This window comes from Ostrea edulis, chromosome 9, assembly GCF_947568905.1.
Source record: "Ostrea edulis chromosome 9, xbOstEdul1.1, whole genome shotgun sequence".
In the NCBI taxonomy this organism is placed as follows: domain Eukaryota; kingdom Metazoa; phylum Mollusca; class Bivalvia; order Ostreida; family Ostreidae; genus Ostrea; species Ostrea edulis.
The window spans coordinates 18,923,894-18,939,235 of NC_079172.1; the positions used below are offsets into that span (position 1 = coordinate 18,923,894).

The 15,342-nt window shown below is 39.6% G+C and overlaps 1 protein-coding gene across 2 annotated transcripts in view; it reads left to right on the plus strand.

Moving 5' to 3' along the window:
- The first annotated feature begins 2,559 nt into the window (after positions 1 to 2,559).
- Positions 2,560 to 15,342, plus strand: part of LOC125659804 (macrophage mannose receptor 1-like) — a 46,542-nt gene continuing 33,759 nt past the window's right edge. The window contains exons 1-3 of one of the 2 annotated variants that reach the window (XM_056148758.1): positions 2,560 to 2,808; positions 3,228 to 3,292; positions 10,350 to 10,519. In XM_056148758.1, the coding sequence (XP_056004733.1) occupies positions 3,232 to 3,292; positions 10,350 to 10,519 (231 nt within the window). In that variant the 5' untranslated portion in view covers positions 2,560 to 2,808; positions 3,228 to 3,231. The remainder of the gene's footprint in view (positions 2,809 to 3,227; positions 3,293 to 10,349; positions 10,520 to 15,342) is intronic. The other variant, XM_056148759.1, reaches the window with a different exon arrangement.

Below are 15,342 nucleotides of genomic sequence, written 5' to 3' on the forward strand. Positions count from 1 at the left end.
TTTTGAGGTCACATGGTCAAGGGTCAAACTTGACATGGGAATATACTGTTTGCTCAGTATCTTGAGAACCCTTTTCTTGACAGACATCATACTTGGTACACTGATACGTCTTCAGGAGAAGACGACCACTATTGATTTTGTGGTCAAAGGTCAAGGGTCACACTAGACAGGAATATAATGTCCGTTCAATATCTTGAGAACCCTTCACTTGACGGACTTCAAACTTTTTTTTTTTTATTTTTTTTTTTTTTTTTAAACATACATACAGTATATATATATACATACATTCTGCAAAGAAACTTGTACAAAATGTTTATAAGAAACTATCAAAGGTATATGTATATATTATTTTCTGAGAGAGAGAGAGAGAGAGATGAATTCAGTCATTATTTAATATATTTTAAAAAGGTACATATATATTGAAATTTATAAAAAAAATAATTTTTAAACAAAAAAAAAATAAACAACAACAACAAACAAACACTCAATGAAATAATTGATTCCAGCGGTTCCAGCAGGTGTCAAACGAATCTTTTTCACCATTTTTATATGCAATATGTCTTTGAGTTTCATAAAATGTATTCATTAGCGATATCGCAACATTTACATTCAGTGTCTTCCCTTTACACCTCGTAGTATAGATATATTTCAGCCAAAGAACAAGATTATTTTGTAGTTTTCTTTTCATCCAAAAATCCAAAAATAAATTTATTTTTTGTTATTGATATTTGAAGATTGGTCTTATGTTCAAAACAAACTTCAAATTCTCTTAAAAAGAAATGCTGAACACTATCACATTCCCAAAACAAATGTTCAATTGTTTCTTCTTCTATCTGACAGAATGTCAGAGTGACAGACATCAAACTTGGTACACTGGTACATCTTCAGGAGAAAATAACCCTTATTTATTTTGAGGTCACATGTTTAAAGGTCGAGGGTCAAACTGGACATTGGAATATACTGTCTGCTCCATATCTTGAGAACCCTTTGCTTGACAGACATTAAACTTGGTACACTGATACATATTTAGGAGAAGATGACACCTATTGATTTTGAGGTCGAGTGGTCAAAGTTCAAGGGTTAAACTGTACATAGGAATATACTGTCCGCTCAATATCTTGAGAACCCTTTGCTTGACAGACATCAAACTTGGTACACTGGTACATCTTCAGGAGAAGATGACTTCTAATTATTTTAAGGTCACATGGTCAAAAGTCAAGGGTCAAATTGGACATAGGAATATACTGTCCGTTCAATATCTTGAGAACCCTCTGCTTGACAAACATCAAACTTGGTACACTGGTACATCTTCAGGAGTTGATGACCCCTATTGGTTTTTAGGTCACATGGTCAATCCACTCTTGACATAGGAAGATATTGTCTGCTCAATATTTTGAATTGATGATACTACTCTCAATTAAATGATGTGTGTGTGTGTATAACCCTTTTTAATTTTGTACCATGGGGGGCATATGTGTTTTACAAACATCTCTTGTTTGACATTCCTATCGTGAGAAAATAAGAAACAGCTTTCTAACAAAGGTTTCTTAATGATGAATAAATATCAATTACTGATTACAGTGTCATACCATCTAATTAGAATAGATGCTATTAATTAGTGGTTAGATCTACGCAATGTATGTCAGCGGATCTAACATCTAATTTTAATTAGATTGCAGTGTCATACGATGTAATGATGACAGTTTAGATTTAAATTTTTCTCCACATACAATTACGTGGCTAATGTGTGTATCTTTATATCAAACGTGATCGAGCCGAGGGTTAGACCCCCGCTCGTTCCACGACCGTATTAAATCATACTGATCGTTCCTTCTCCTAATGCTCAGCAATCGCGGTTCTTTCGGTTTATTTTCATTGGATATAAAGTTTTAAAATTCAAGTCTTTTTCAGTATGATTATTTCTTTTTTCTTTATTAATAATTTTCATGGCAAGTTAATGATTTTCAAACACATATGCATTAGTATGAAGTATAAGAAACGGCGGATTCTGTGGATGACTTTCCACTCTCTCTGTAATTTCTGCTTCCTTCATGATAAACCTTTTACTTTGCAAAATGCTGACCTCCTCATAATATTATTGCATACAATGTTTTCCGTTCCGTCTTCCGTTTCATTTTCGTTGTAGCAACACCCCTATAAGCTTAGTTTACTCGGCTGACACATATTTAAAATGCTATTTGCACCCGTATAAGAGGTTCTGGAGAAGTCGAAAATATGCAAATTTTACCCCGACTGATGAAAGACAGACAGTAGGGCATCTTGTGCAAACCGATAATTAACAACTCGACCACTTACAGTACTGTGTTAGGTTCGAATAAACTACCAATACACTTAATACGATGTATACTAACTGATACAACTCCCTCCCCCCTTCTCTATCTTCTTTCTTATGAGAGGGAGCTGATAAAAATAAGTTCATATCTTTTAAAACCTGTACTTGCATAATAAGCGAAGATATCCATCTAGACTTATCGAAATAATCAGTTAACTACGGTCAGGTCTCGATATTTATCACTTACCTATACGTGTTCATTCCTGAAGACCTTCGACCACACACCCGTCACTCTGTTGGATCCTCTCCACTATATATGTATTACGGTTATCTTGCTACTATAGTCAAAGTCCAGAGTAGATATAAGTTTTGACCTTTTAATACTTTATAATTTTAATAGAGATCTCTCCAATTCATAATCATAAGGTAAGCTCTTTTGTTCATCGCAACTTTGCTGATAAAGTTAGGAACCCACTGGAAAAGTTCCGCTACCCTGAATTTGCCACGACTATACAGTACGTAACATTTACGCCCTGTCTGTCATTTGTAAATCTTATGCACTGTACATATACCAGACTATGAGGAGAGGGTATGCACTGTACATATACCAGACTATGAGGAGAGGGTATGGACTGTACATATACCAGACTATGAGGAGAGGGTGTGTGGACAAATCGCCTTCATATCCCGCCACGCCCACCCACCACTCTTCATAAAGAATTAGTTGTATGCATAAAGAATTAAAGTGATATTTCCCTCTCGATTTACACAATGTATATCATAAAATACTTTAAAAAGATAATTTGTTTTATTCTCATAAACTGTTTGTATGATTCACTCATTCTTTTTTAATATTAGTATATTTCATATTTTACGTCTACCTCAGAACTACCTTCTGAGTACCATTTACGTCACTATGACATTCTGATTGTAGAAGCATGAGACTATGGGTAGTTTTGACTGTGTGTATTTTACCAGTGTGGATACTACAAACGACAGGTAATTCACCTCAGTATTTATCTAAAGTAAATATTTCGTATGATTGCATTATAACATCTACTGTTATATTAATAATTAATCTGAGTCAGGAGACTTTAAACATACCATCGGATATTTTCAATCCACCGACCGATGACTTTTCGAAAGAACCAAAGGAATCATTTGAGAAGTCATCGGTTGTTAGGTGGAAAAAAAAATCCAACCCTGCTGGTTTCGTCAAAATTATCCAAGAACGTTTTAAGGCCCGATGGAACATGGTGTATTTTTTATTTCATTTAGAATGGTTTTAAGGTTTCTGGACATTATTTGATACTTATGATTAAAATCATAATGAATTCCGGATAATAAAACAGAAGCGTTCCATTGACTTATAACTGGTCATCGAAAGCGAAAGTTATGTTCAAAAAGCTTTGTGGCTCCTCGTCATGGAAAGCGAAAGTTGTGTTCAAAAAGCTTTGTGGTTCCTCGTGTCCTAACACTTCCGCATCTTTTGAAGTAACACATGTCATACGTAGTGAAGATCGTGTAGATGTTTATCTGATATAAGATTGAATACAAGTTTTAACAGTAAAACATACGTAGTGAAGATCGTGTAGCGGTTTATCTGATATAAGATTGAATACAAGTTTTAACAGTAAAACATACGTAGTGAAGATCGTGTAGCGGTTTATCTGATATAAGATTGAATACAAGTTTTAACAGTAAAACATACGTAGTGAAGATCGTGTAGATGTTTATCTGATATAAGATTGAATACAAGTTTTAACAGTAAAACATACGTAGTGAAGATCGTGTAGATGTTTATCTGATATAAGATTGAATACAAGTTTTAACAGTAAAACATACGTAGTGAAGATCGTGTAGCGGTTTATCTGATATAAGATTGAATACAAGTTTTAACAGTAAAACATATGTGACAGACTCATATTATACATGTATATTGTATAATATGATGGGTATATGTATGAAGAATCGGTTCATTGAATAAAATGCTTAGGCAAGGTAATGTAATTTAAACATGCAGTCAAGCATATAAATTTGGTCACTTTCCCAGTGTAATGGCCTGGGGTATATAATTATATTTTGGCCAAATGTCCCTTGTGTCTTTTAATTTCATTGGTGTTTTAGTTTGTCTTATGTCATTGGATTGGTCTTGGAGATTTTCCCTCCAAGAGTTCTGTTCTTTGTGGTCAGTCTTTATTCAGTTTTCTAAGTTCTAAGTTCTATAACATCTCACACAGTCACGGTATAAGTTCTATAACATCTCACACAGTCACGGTATAAGTTCTAAGTACTATAACATCTCACACAGTCACGGTATAAGTTCTATAACATCTCACACAGTCACGGTATAAGTTCTATAACATCTCACACGGTCACGGTATAAGTTCTATAGCATCTCACACAGTCACGGTATAAGTTATAAGTTCTATAACATCTCACACGGTCACGGTATAAGTTCTATAACATCTCAAACGGTCACGGTATAAGTTCTAAGTTATATAACATCTCACACAGTCACGGTATAAGTTCTAAGTTCTATAACATCTCACACGGTCACGGTATAAGTTCTATAACATCTCACACAGTCACGGTATAAGTTATAAGTTCTATAACATCTCACACGGTCACGGTATAAGTTCTATAACATCTCACACGGTCACGTTATAAGTTCTATAACATCTCACACGGACACGGTATAAGTTCTATAACATCTCACATGGTCACGGTATAAGTTCTATAACATCTCACACGGTCACGTTATAAGTTTTATAACATCTTACACGGACACGGTATAAGTTCTAAGTACTATAACATCTCACACAGTCACGGTATAAGTTCTAAAACATCTCACACCGTCACGGTATAAGTTCTAAGTTCTATAACATCTCACACAGTCACGGTATAAGTACTATAGCATCTCGCACGGTCACGGTATAAGTTCTATAACATCTCACACGGTCACGGTATAAGTTCTAAGTACTATAGCATCTCAAACGGTCACGGTATAAGTTCTATAACATCCCACACGGTCACGGTATAAGTTCTAAGTTCTATAACATCTCACACAGTCACGGTATAAGTTCTATAACATCTCACACAGTCACGGTATAAGTTCTATAACATCTCACACGGTCACGTTATAAGTTTTATAACATCTTACACGGACACGGTATAAGTTCTAAGTTCTATAACATCTCACACAGTCACGGTATAAGTTCTATAACGTCTCACACGGTCACGGTATAAGTTCTAAGTTCTATAACATCTCACACAGTCACGGTATAAGTTCTATAACATCTCACACGGTTACGGTATAAGTTCTAAGTTCTATAACATCTCACACGGTCATGGTATAAGTTCTAATTACTATAACATCTCACACGGTCATGGTATAAGTTCTAATTACTATAACATCTCACACGGTCACGGTATAAGTTCTATAGCATCTCACACAGTCACGTTATAAGTTCTACAACATCTTACACGGACACGGTATAAGTTCTAAGTACTATAGCATCTCATACAGTCACGGTATAAGTTCTATAACATCTCGCACGGTCACGGTATAAGTTCTATAACATCTCACACGGTCACGGTATAAGTTTTAAGTACTATAACATCTCACACGGTCACGGTATAAGTTCTATAACATCTCAAACGGTCACGGTATAAATTCTATAGCATCTCAAACGGTCACGGTATAAGTTCTATAGCATCTCACACGGTCACGGTATAAGTTCTATAACATCTCAAACGGTCACGGTATAAGTTCTATAGCATCTCATACAGTCACGGTATAAGTTCTATAGCATCTCACACAGTCACGGTATAAGTACTATAACATCTCACACGGTCACGGTATAAGTACTATAGCATCTCACACGGTCACGGTATAAGTACTATAGCATCTCATACAGTCACGGTATAAGTTCTATAACATCTCGCACGGTCACGGTATAAGTTCTATAACATCTCGCACGGTCACGGTATAAGTACTATAGCATCTCATACAGTCACGGTATAAGTTCTATAGCATCTCACACAGTCACGGTATAAGTTTTAAGTACTATAACATCTCAAACGGTCACGGTATAAGTTCTATACATCTCACATGGTCACGGTATAAGTTCTATAGCATCTCACACAGTCACGGTATTAGTTCTATAACATCTCACACGGTCACGGTATAAGTTCTATAACATCTCACACGGTCACGGTATAAGTTTTAAGTACTATAGCATCTCATACAGTCACGGTACAAGTTCTATAACATCTCGCACGGTCACGGTATAAGTACTATAGCATCTCGCACGGTCACGGTATAAGTTCTATAGCATCTCACACGGTCACGGTATAAGTTTTAAGTACTATAACATCTCAAACGGTCACGGTATAAGTTCTATACATCTCACATGGTCACGGTATAAGTTCTATAGCATCTCACACAGTCACGTTATAAGTTCTATAACATCTTACACGGTCACGGTATAAGTTCTATAACATCTCACACGGTCACGGTATAAGTTCTATAGCATCTCACACAGTCACAGTATAAGTTATATAGCATCTCACATGGTCACGGTATAAGTTCTATAACATCTCACACGGTCACGGTATAAGTTCTATAACATCTCACACGGTCACGGTATAAGTTCTAAGTACTATAGCATCTCATACAGTCACGGTATAAGTTCTATAACATCTCACACGGTCATGGTATAAGTTCTAAGTACTATAACATCTCACACAGTCACGGTATAAGTTATATAGCATCTCACATGGTCACGGTATAAGTTCTATAACATCTCACACGGTCACGGTATAAGTTCTATAACATCTCACACGGTCACGGTATAAGTTCTAAGTACTATAGCATCTCAAACGGTCATGGTATAAGTTCTAAGTACTATAACATCTCACACAGTCACGGTATAAGTTCTATAACATCTCACACGGTCACGGTATAAGTTCTATAACATCTCACACAGTCACGGTATAAGTTCTATAACATCTCACACAGTCACGGTATAAGTTCTATAACATCTCACACGGACACGGTATAAGTTCTATAACATCTCACATGGTCACGGTATAAGTTCTATAACATCTCACACAGTCACGTTATAAGTTCTATAACATCTCACACGGACACGGTATAAGTTCTATAACATCTCACATGGTCACGGTATAAGTTCTAAGTTCTATAACATCTCACACAGTCACGGTATAAGTACTATAGCATCTCGCACGGTCACGGTATAAGTTCTATAACATCTCACACGGTCACGGTATAAGTTCTAAGTACTATAGCATCTCAAACGGTCACGGTATAAGTTCTATAACATCCCACACGGTCACGGTATAAGTTCTAAGTTCTATAACATCTCACACAGTCACGGTATAAGTTCTATAACATCTCACACAGTCACGGTATAAGTTCTATAACATCTCACACGGTCACGTTATAAGTTTTATAACATCTTACACGGACACGGTATAAGTTCTAAGTTCTATAACATCTCACACAGTCACGGTATAAGTTCTATAACGTCTCACACGGTCACGGTATAAGTTCTAAGTTCTATAACATCTCACACAGTCACGGTATAAGTTCTATAACATCTCACACGGTTACGGTATAAGTTCTAAGTTCTATAACATCTCACACGGTCATGGTATAAGTTCTAATTACTATAACATCTCACACGGTCATGGTATAAGTTCTAATTACTATAACATCTCACACGGTCACGGTATAAGTTCTATAGCATCTCACACAGTCACGTTATAAGTTCTACAACATCTTACACGGACACGGTATAAGTTCTAAGTACTATAGCATCTCATACAGTCACGGTATAAGTTCTATAACATCTCGCACGGTCACGGTATAAGTTCTATAACATCTCACACGGTCACGGTATAAGTTTTAAGTACTATAACATCTCACACGGTCACGGTATAAGTTCTATAACATCTCAAACGGTCACGGTATAAATTCTATAGCATCTCAAACGGTCACGGTATAAGTTCTATAGCATCTCACACGGTCACGGTATAAGTTCTATAACATCTCAAACGGTCACGGTATAAGTTCTATAGCATCTCATACAGTCACGGTATAAGTTCTATAGCATCTCACACAGTCACGGTATAAGTACTATAACATCTCACACGGTCACGGTATAAGTACTATAGCATCTCATACAGTCACGGTATAAGTTCTATAGCATCTCACACAGTCACGGTATAAGTTTTAAGTACTATAACATCTCAAACGGTCACGGTATAAGTTCTATACATCTCACATGGTCACGGTATAAGTTCTATAGCATCTCACACAGTCACGGTATTAGTTCTATAACATCTCACACGGTCACGGTATAAGTTCTATAACATCTCACACGGTCACGGTATAAGTTTTAAGTACTATAGCATCTCATACAGTCACGGTACAAGTTCTATAACATCTCGCACGGTCACGGTATAAGTACTATAGCATCTCGCATGGTCACGGTATAAGTTCTATAGCATCTCACACGGTCACGGTATAAGTTTTAAGTACTATAACATCTCAAACGGTCACGGTATAAGTTCTATACATCTCACATGGTCACGGTATAAGTTCTATAGCATCTCACACAGTCACGTTATAAGTTCTATAACATCTTACACGGTCACGGTATAAGTTCTATAACATCTCACACGGTCACGGTATAAGTTCTATAGCATCTCACACAGTCACAGTATAAGTTATATAGCATCTCACATGGTCACGGTATAAGTTCTATAACATCTCACACGGTCACGGTATAAGTTCTATAACATCTCACACGGTCACGGTATAAGTTCTAAGTACTATAGCATCTCATACAGTCACGGTATAAGTTCTATAACATCTCACACGGTCATGGTATAAGTTCTAAGTACTATAACATCTCACACAGTCACGGTATAAGTTATATAGCATCTCACATGGTCACGGTATAAGTTCTATAACATCTCACACGGTCACGGTATAAGTTCTATAACATCTCACACGGTCACGGTATAAGTTCTAAGTACTATAGCATCTCAAACGGTCATGGTATAAGTTCTAAGTACTATAACATCTCACACAGTCACGGTATAAGTTCTATAACATCTCACACGGTCACGGTATAAGTTCTATAACATCTCACACAGTCACGGTATAAGTTCTATAACATCTCACACAGTCACGGTATAAGTTCTATAACATCTCACACGGACACGGTATAAGTTCTATAACATCTCACATGGTCACGGTATAAGTTCTATAACATCTCACACAGTCACGTTATAAGTTCTATAACATCTCACACGGACACGGTATAAGTTCTATAACATCTCACATGGTCACGGTATAAGTTCTATAACATCTCACACAGTCACGGTATAAGTTGTATAACATCTTACACGGACACGGTATAAGTTCTAATTACTATAACATCTCAAACGGTCATGGTGGCAGTTCTAAGTACTATAGCATCTCACACGGTCAAGGGCTTAAATTCAGGCCTATGCTCGGTGCTTACGGCCATTGAGCAGTGATGGTTTTTTAGCGTGCCACACGTACTGTGACACGGGACATCAGTTTTTAAGGTCGTCTCCGAAAACCTGTGATATTCATACCTGATGCCGGGCGTTTGACGATGGAACTGTCACTACCTGTTTTAACGACTGTCGCGGCCGGGATTCGAACCCCAACCTTCTGCATGCAGGGCGAGCGCTTTACCTCTTGACCACCACGGCGAATGAACGTTGAAAAACAATAACGTTATTTCAAAATTTAGAGTTTTAGTTTAATTATGCAGATCGAAATCCTACCTTTATCTTCCCGTGGTGAGCGAGCGGAAACGGTCACTAGGAAGCAAAAGGAAGAGGGGATTTTGAAGCAAAATAATTCCCGCGTTTCAATTTTACGCTTCTGATTATCGACCCCATCCCCTCAAGAGATCACTGAGTCACATTTGCTCACCTTTACAGAAATGAAACATATATATCAATATGATTGAATGTGATTTATGAACAGGTGATCTAATAAAGACGTACCAGCAGTGTGGGGATGGGTGGGTGCAGCGGAAGGGTAGCAACAGCTGTTACTACTGGGAAACCGACAACTTACAGTCCTACGCAGGCGCCCTACAGGAATGCAACCTCATGAACGCGGATCTACTCGTCATCAACGACGACAATGAACAGGTTATTTATTCTACTGATATAAGTCTTAAGCCCCGTTTATACGGTGAGTTTTGCTCATAAGTAAATAATTTGCATCCGCATGCGTAAATATGCTCATGTAAGCTAATCTTGCAGTATAAACACACTTGCATGTATGCAAAATATATTCCTGTACCTAGTCAGGAGTAAGTGGAAATCTGTTTACTCACGTGACTAAAAACCTAATTTCTGCTCCTGTGTGCAAATTTGGTCCTATGAACGTACTGTAAACTTTTGCAAACACAAGCAATCAGTTATGATAACCGCATGTTGATCTACTGCACCATTACATATTCTAGGCCTTACAAATATAATGTATATTGAGTACGGTGATTAACAAGAATTGCCTCTGAAAAGAAAAAAAGATGGGGGGGGGGGGGGGGGGGAGTAAGGTTTGTCATAGAGTGACAAGGACTCTCCTATCGATTTGGGAAGAACTCAGCATCGAAAATCCATTGGTTAATAAGGTAACGACTTACAAACAGTAGCAGATGAAATGGCGTAAAGGGGCTTTCACAAGAATTCGATCAACGCAAAATCCGTAGTCATACACTGTAGAGATCTTACAGAGAGGAGCTAGATACAGAGAGGAGCTAGATACAGAGAGAGGAGCTAGATACAGAGAGAGGAGCTAGATACAGAGAGGAGCTAGATACAGAGAGGAGCTAGAGCTAGACACAGAGAGGAGCTAGATACAGAAAGAGGAGCTAGATACAGAGAGAGGAGCTAGCTACAGAGAGGAGCTAGATACAGAGAGGAGCTAGATACAGAGAGAGGAGCTAGATACAGAGAGGAGCTAGAGCTAGATACAGAGAGAGGAGCTAGATACAGAGAGAGGAGCTAGATACAGAGAGGAGCTAGATACAGAGAGGAGCTAGAGCTAGACACAGAGAGGAGCTAGATACAGAGAGAGGAGCTAGATACAGAGAGAGGAGCTAGATACAGAGAGAGGAGCTAGATACAGAGAGAGGAGCTAGATACAGAGAGGAGCTAGATACAGAGAGAGGAGCTAGATACAGAGAGAGGAGCTAGATACAGAGAGGAGCTAGATACAGAGAGGAGCTAGATACAGAGAGGAGCTAGATACAGAGAGGAGCTAGATACAGAGAGAGGAGCTAGATACAGAGAGGAGCTAGATACAGAGAGAGGAGCTAGATACAGAGAGAGGAGCTAGATACAGAGAGAGGAGCTAGATACAGAGAGAGGAGCTAGATACAGAGAGGAGCTAGAGCTAGATACAGAGAGAGGAGCTAGATACAGAGAGAGGAGCTAGATACAGAGAGGAGCTAGATACAGAGAGAGGAGCTAGAGCTAGATACAGAGAGAGGAGCTAGATACAGAGAGAGGAGCTAGATACAGAGAGGAGCTAGATACAGAGAGGAGCTAGAGCTAGATACAGAGAGGAGCTAGATACAGAGAGAGGAGCTAGATACAGAGAGGAGCTAGATACAGAGAGGAGCTAGAGCTAGATACAGAGAGGAGCTAGATACAGAGAGAGGAGCTAGATACAGAGAGAGGAGCTAGATACAGAGAGGAGCTAGATACAGAGAGAGGAGCTAGAGCTAGATACAGAGAGAGGAGCTAGATACAGAGAGAGGAGCTAGATACAGAGAGAGGAGCTAGATACAGAGAGGAGCTAGATACAGAGAGGAGCTAGAGCTTAATACAGAGAGGAGCTAGATACAGAGAGGAGCTAGATACAGAGAGGGGCTAGATACAGAGAGAGGAGCTAGATACAGAGAGAGGAGCTAGAGCTAGATACAGAGAGAGGAGCTAGATACAGAGAGAGGAGCTAGATACAGAGAGGAGCTAGAGCTAGATACAGAGAGGAGCTAGATACAGAGAGAGGAGCTAGATACAGAGAGGGGCTAGATACAGAGAGAGGAGCTAGATACAGAGAGGAGCTAGAGCTAGATACAGAGAGAGGAGCTTGATACAGAGAGAGGAGCTAGATACAGAGAGGAGCTAGAGCTAGATACAGAGAGAGGAGCTAGATACAGAGAGAGGAGCTAGATACAGAGAGGAGCTAGAGCTAGATACAGAGAGGAGCTAGATACAGAGAGAGGAGCTAGATACAGAGAGGGGCTAGATACAGAGAGAGGAGCTAGATACAGAGAGGAGCTAGAGCTAGATACAGAGAGAGGAGCTAGATACAGAGAGAGGAGCTAGATACAGAGAGGAGCTAGAGCTTGATACAGAGAGGAGCTAGATACAGAGAGGAGCTAGATACAGAGAGGGGCTAGAGCTAGATACAGAGAGGAGCTAGATACAGAGAGGAGAGCTAGATACAGAGAGAGGAGCTAGATACAGAGAGGAGCTAGAGCTAGATACAGAGAGGAGCTAGATACAGAGAGAGGAGCTAGATACAGAGAGAGGAGCTTGATACAGAGAGGAGCTAGATACAGAGAGGAGCTAGATACAGAGAGGAGCTAGAGCTAGACACAGAGAGGAGCTAGATACAGAGAGAGGAGCTAGATACAGAGAGAGGAGCTAGATACAGAGAGAGGAGCTAGATACAGAGAGGAGCTAGAGCTAGATACAGAGAGGAGCTAGATACAGAGAGGGGCTAGATACAGAGAGGAGCTAGATACAGAGAGAGGAGCTAGATACAGAGAGAGGAGCTAGATACAGAGAGGAGCTAGATACAGAGAGAGGAGCTAGATACAGAGAGGAGCTAGATACAGAGAGGAGCTAGATACAGAGAGAGGAGCTTGATACAGAGAGGAGCTAGATACAGAGAGGAGCTAGATACAGAGAGGGGCTAGATACAGAGAGGAGCTAGATACAGAGAGAGGAGCTAGATACAGAGAGAGGAGCTAGATACAGAGAGGAGCTAGATACAGAGAGGAGCTAGATACAGAGAGGAGCTAGATACAGAGAGAGGAGCTAGATACAGAGAGGAGCTAGAGCTAGATACAGAGAGAGGAGCTAGATACAGAGAGAGGAGCTAGATACAGAGAGAGGAGCTAGATACAGAGAGAGGAGCTTGATACAGAGAGGAGCTAGAGCTAGATACAGAGAGAGGAGCTAGATACAGAGAGGAGCTAGAGCTAGATACAGAGAGGAGCTAGATACAGAGAGGAGCTAGAGCTAGATACAGAGAGAGGAGCTAGATACAGAGAGGAGCTAGAGCTAGATACAGAGAGAGGAGCTTGATACAGAGAGGAGCTAGAGCTAGATACAGAGAGGAGCTAGATACAGAGAGGAGCTAGAGCTAGATACAGAGAGAGGAGCTAGATACAGAGAGAGGAGCTAGATACAGAGAGAGGAGCTAGATACAGAGAGAGGAGCTTGATACAGAGAGGAGCTAGAGCTAGATACAGAGAGAGGAGCTAGATACAGAGAGGAGCTAGATACAGAGAGAGGAGCTAGATACAGAGAGGGGCTAGATACAGAGAGGAGCTAGATACAGAGAGAGGAGCTAGATACAGAGAGGAGCTAGATACAGAGAGAGGAGCTAGATACAGAGAGGAGCTAGATACAGAGAGGAGCTAGATACAGAGAGGGGCTAGATACAGAGAGGAGCTAGATACAGAGAGGAGCTAGATACAGAGAGGAGCTAGATACAGAGAGAGGAGCTAGATACAGAGAGGAGCTAGATACAGAGAGGAGCTAGATACAGAGAGGAGCTAGATACAGAGAGAGGAGCTAGATACAGAGAGAGGAGCTAGATACAGAGAGAGGAGCTTGATACAGAGAGGAGCTAGATACAGAGAGGAGCTAGAGCTAGACAGAGAGAGGAGCTAGATACAGAGAGAGGAGCTAGATACAGAGAGGAGCTAGATACAGAGAGGAGCTAGATCGAAAACCGGTCTCCGTGTTATCCATTAACTAGGAAAACAACGAAAACTTGCAGATTTGGAACAAAGCGAGGATCCCGATATACCAGACAGCGATATTCACCCTTTAGACAACGGAAATGAGCAAGCTAGAGAGGACGCCAAAGGTTACAGGCCAACACCGGCAGAAGTTATATAGATCTGGTGGGGAAAAACAAGAAGGAAGAAACACAGAAAGCCAAAGAGAACACGAACGCTAAATGATTCAATTCAAGACAGCGAACAGGGGAAGGTAAAAGAAGAGAATACGAAAACAAAACTGGAAGTTGCCCTCAAATCAGCCATGGAGGGCATTCATACCACTGGTGAAAGGACTGAAGATAAGCTAGTTGGATCTCCAAAAATTGGATGTAGAAAAACGTTTAATATGGAGAAATTAAGGATAGATCTAGAGTATGACAGACGACAGAAACGAGAAGAAAGACGGCATCAGTTTGATAGGAAGATGATCATGGTTGCATTTGAACATCGCCAGGAAATACCCCAGTACCCGACAAATCAGGTGGGTATGGGTTATAATAGGGAAGCTGGTCCTGGCCATTCTGGATGGGGTTTCCGGGAGAGAGAAGACCAGACTACCAAAGCAGTAAACAGGATCCGGATGAATCTTCATATTTCAGGTTGCAATTGCAAATTATGTCGGATACGGATTCAAAATGATCCATAGAAGTTTAATGTGAACATTATTACATTCATTTTATTTGATTACACCAGTATTGTTTCAAACATTCAATTTATGTGTGTTTGTGTTTAGCCTAATTGTGTGTGTGTGTGTTTGTGCACGCGCCTTTGATATCTATATGCAAATTGTAAATTGATTAAATAATGTCAATGTTAATGTGAAGTAAAATTTAATGCGCATCCGTGTGAACGAGGCATGAAGATGTGCTTTGTGAGTGAAAAGCAGGACAAGAAAGGAGTGAAAGTGTATGATCTTCTTTCTTAGAATTCATCAAACTCCCCGTC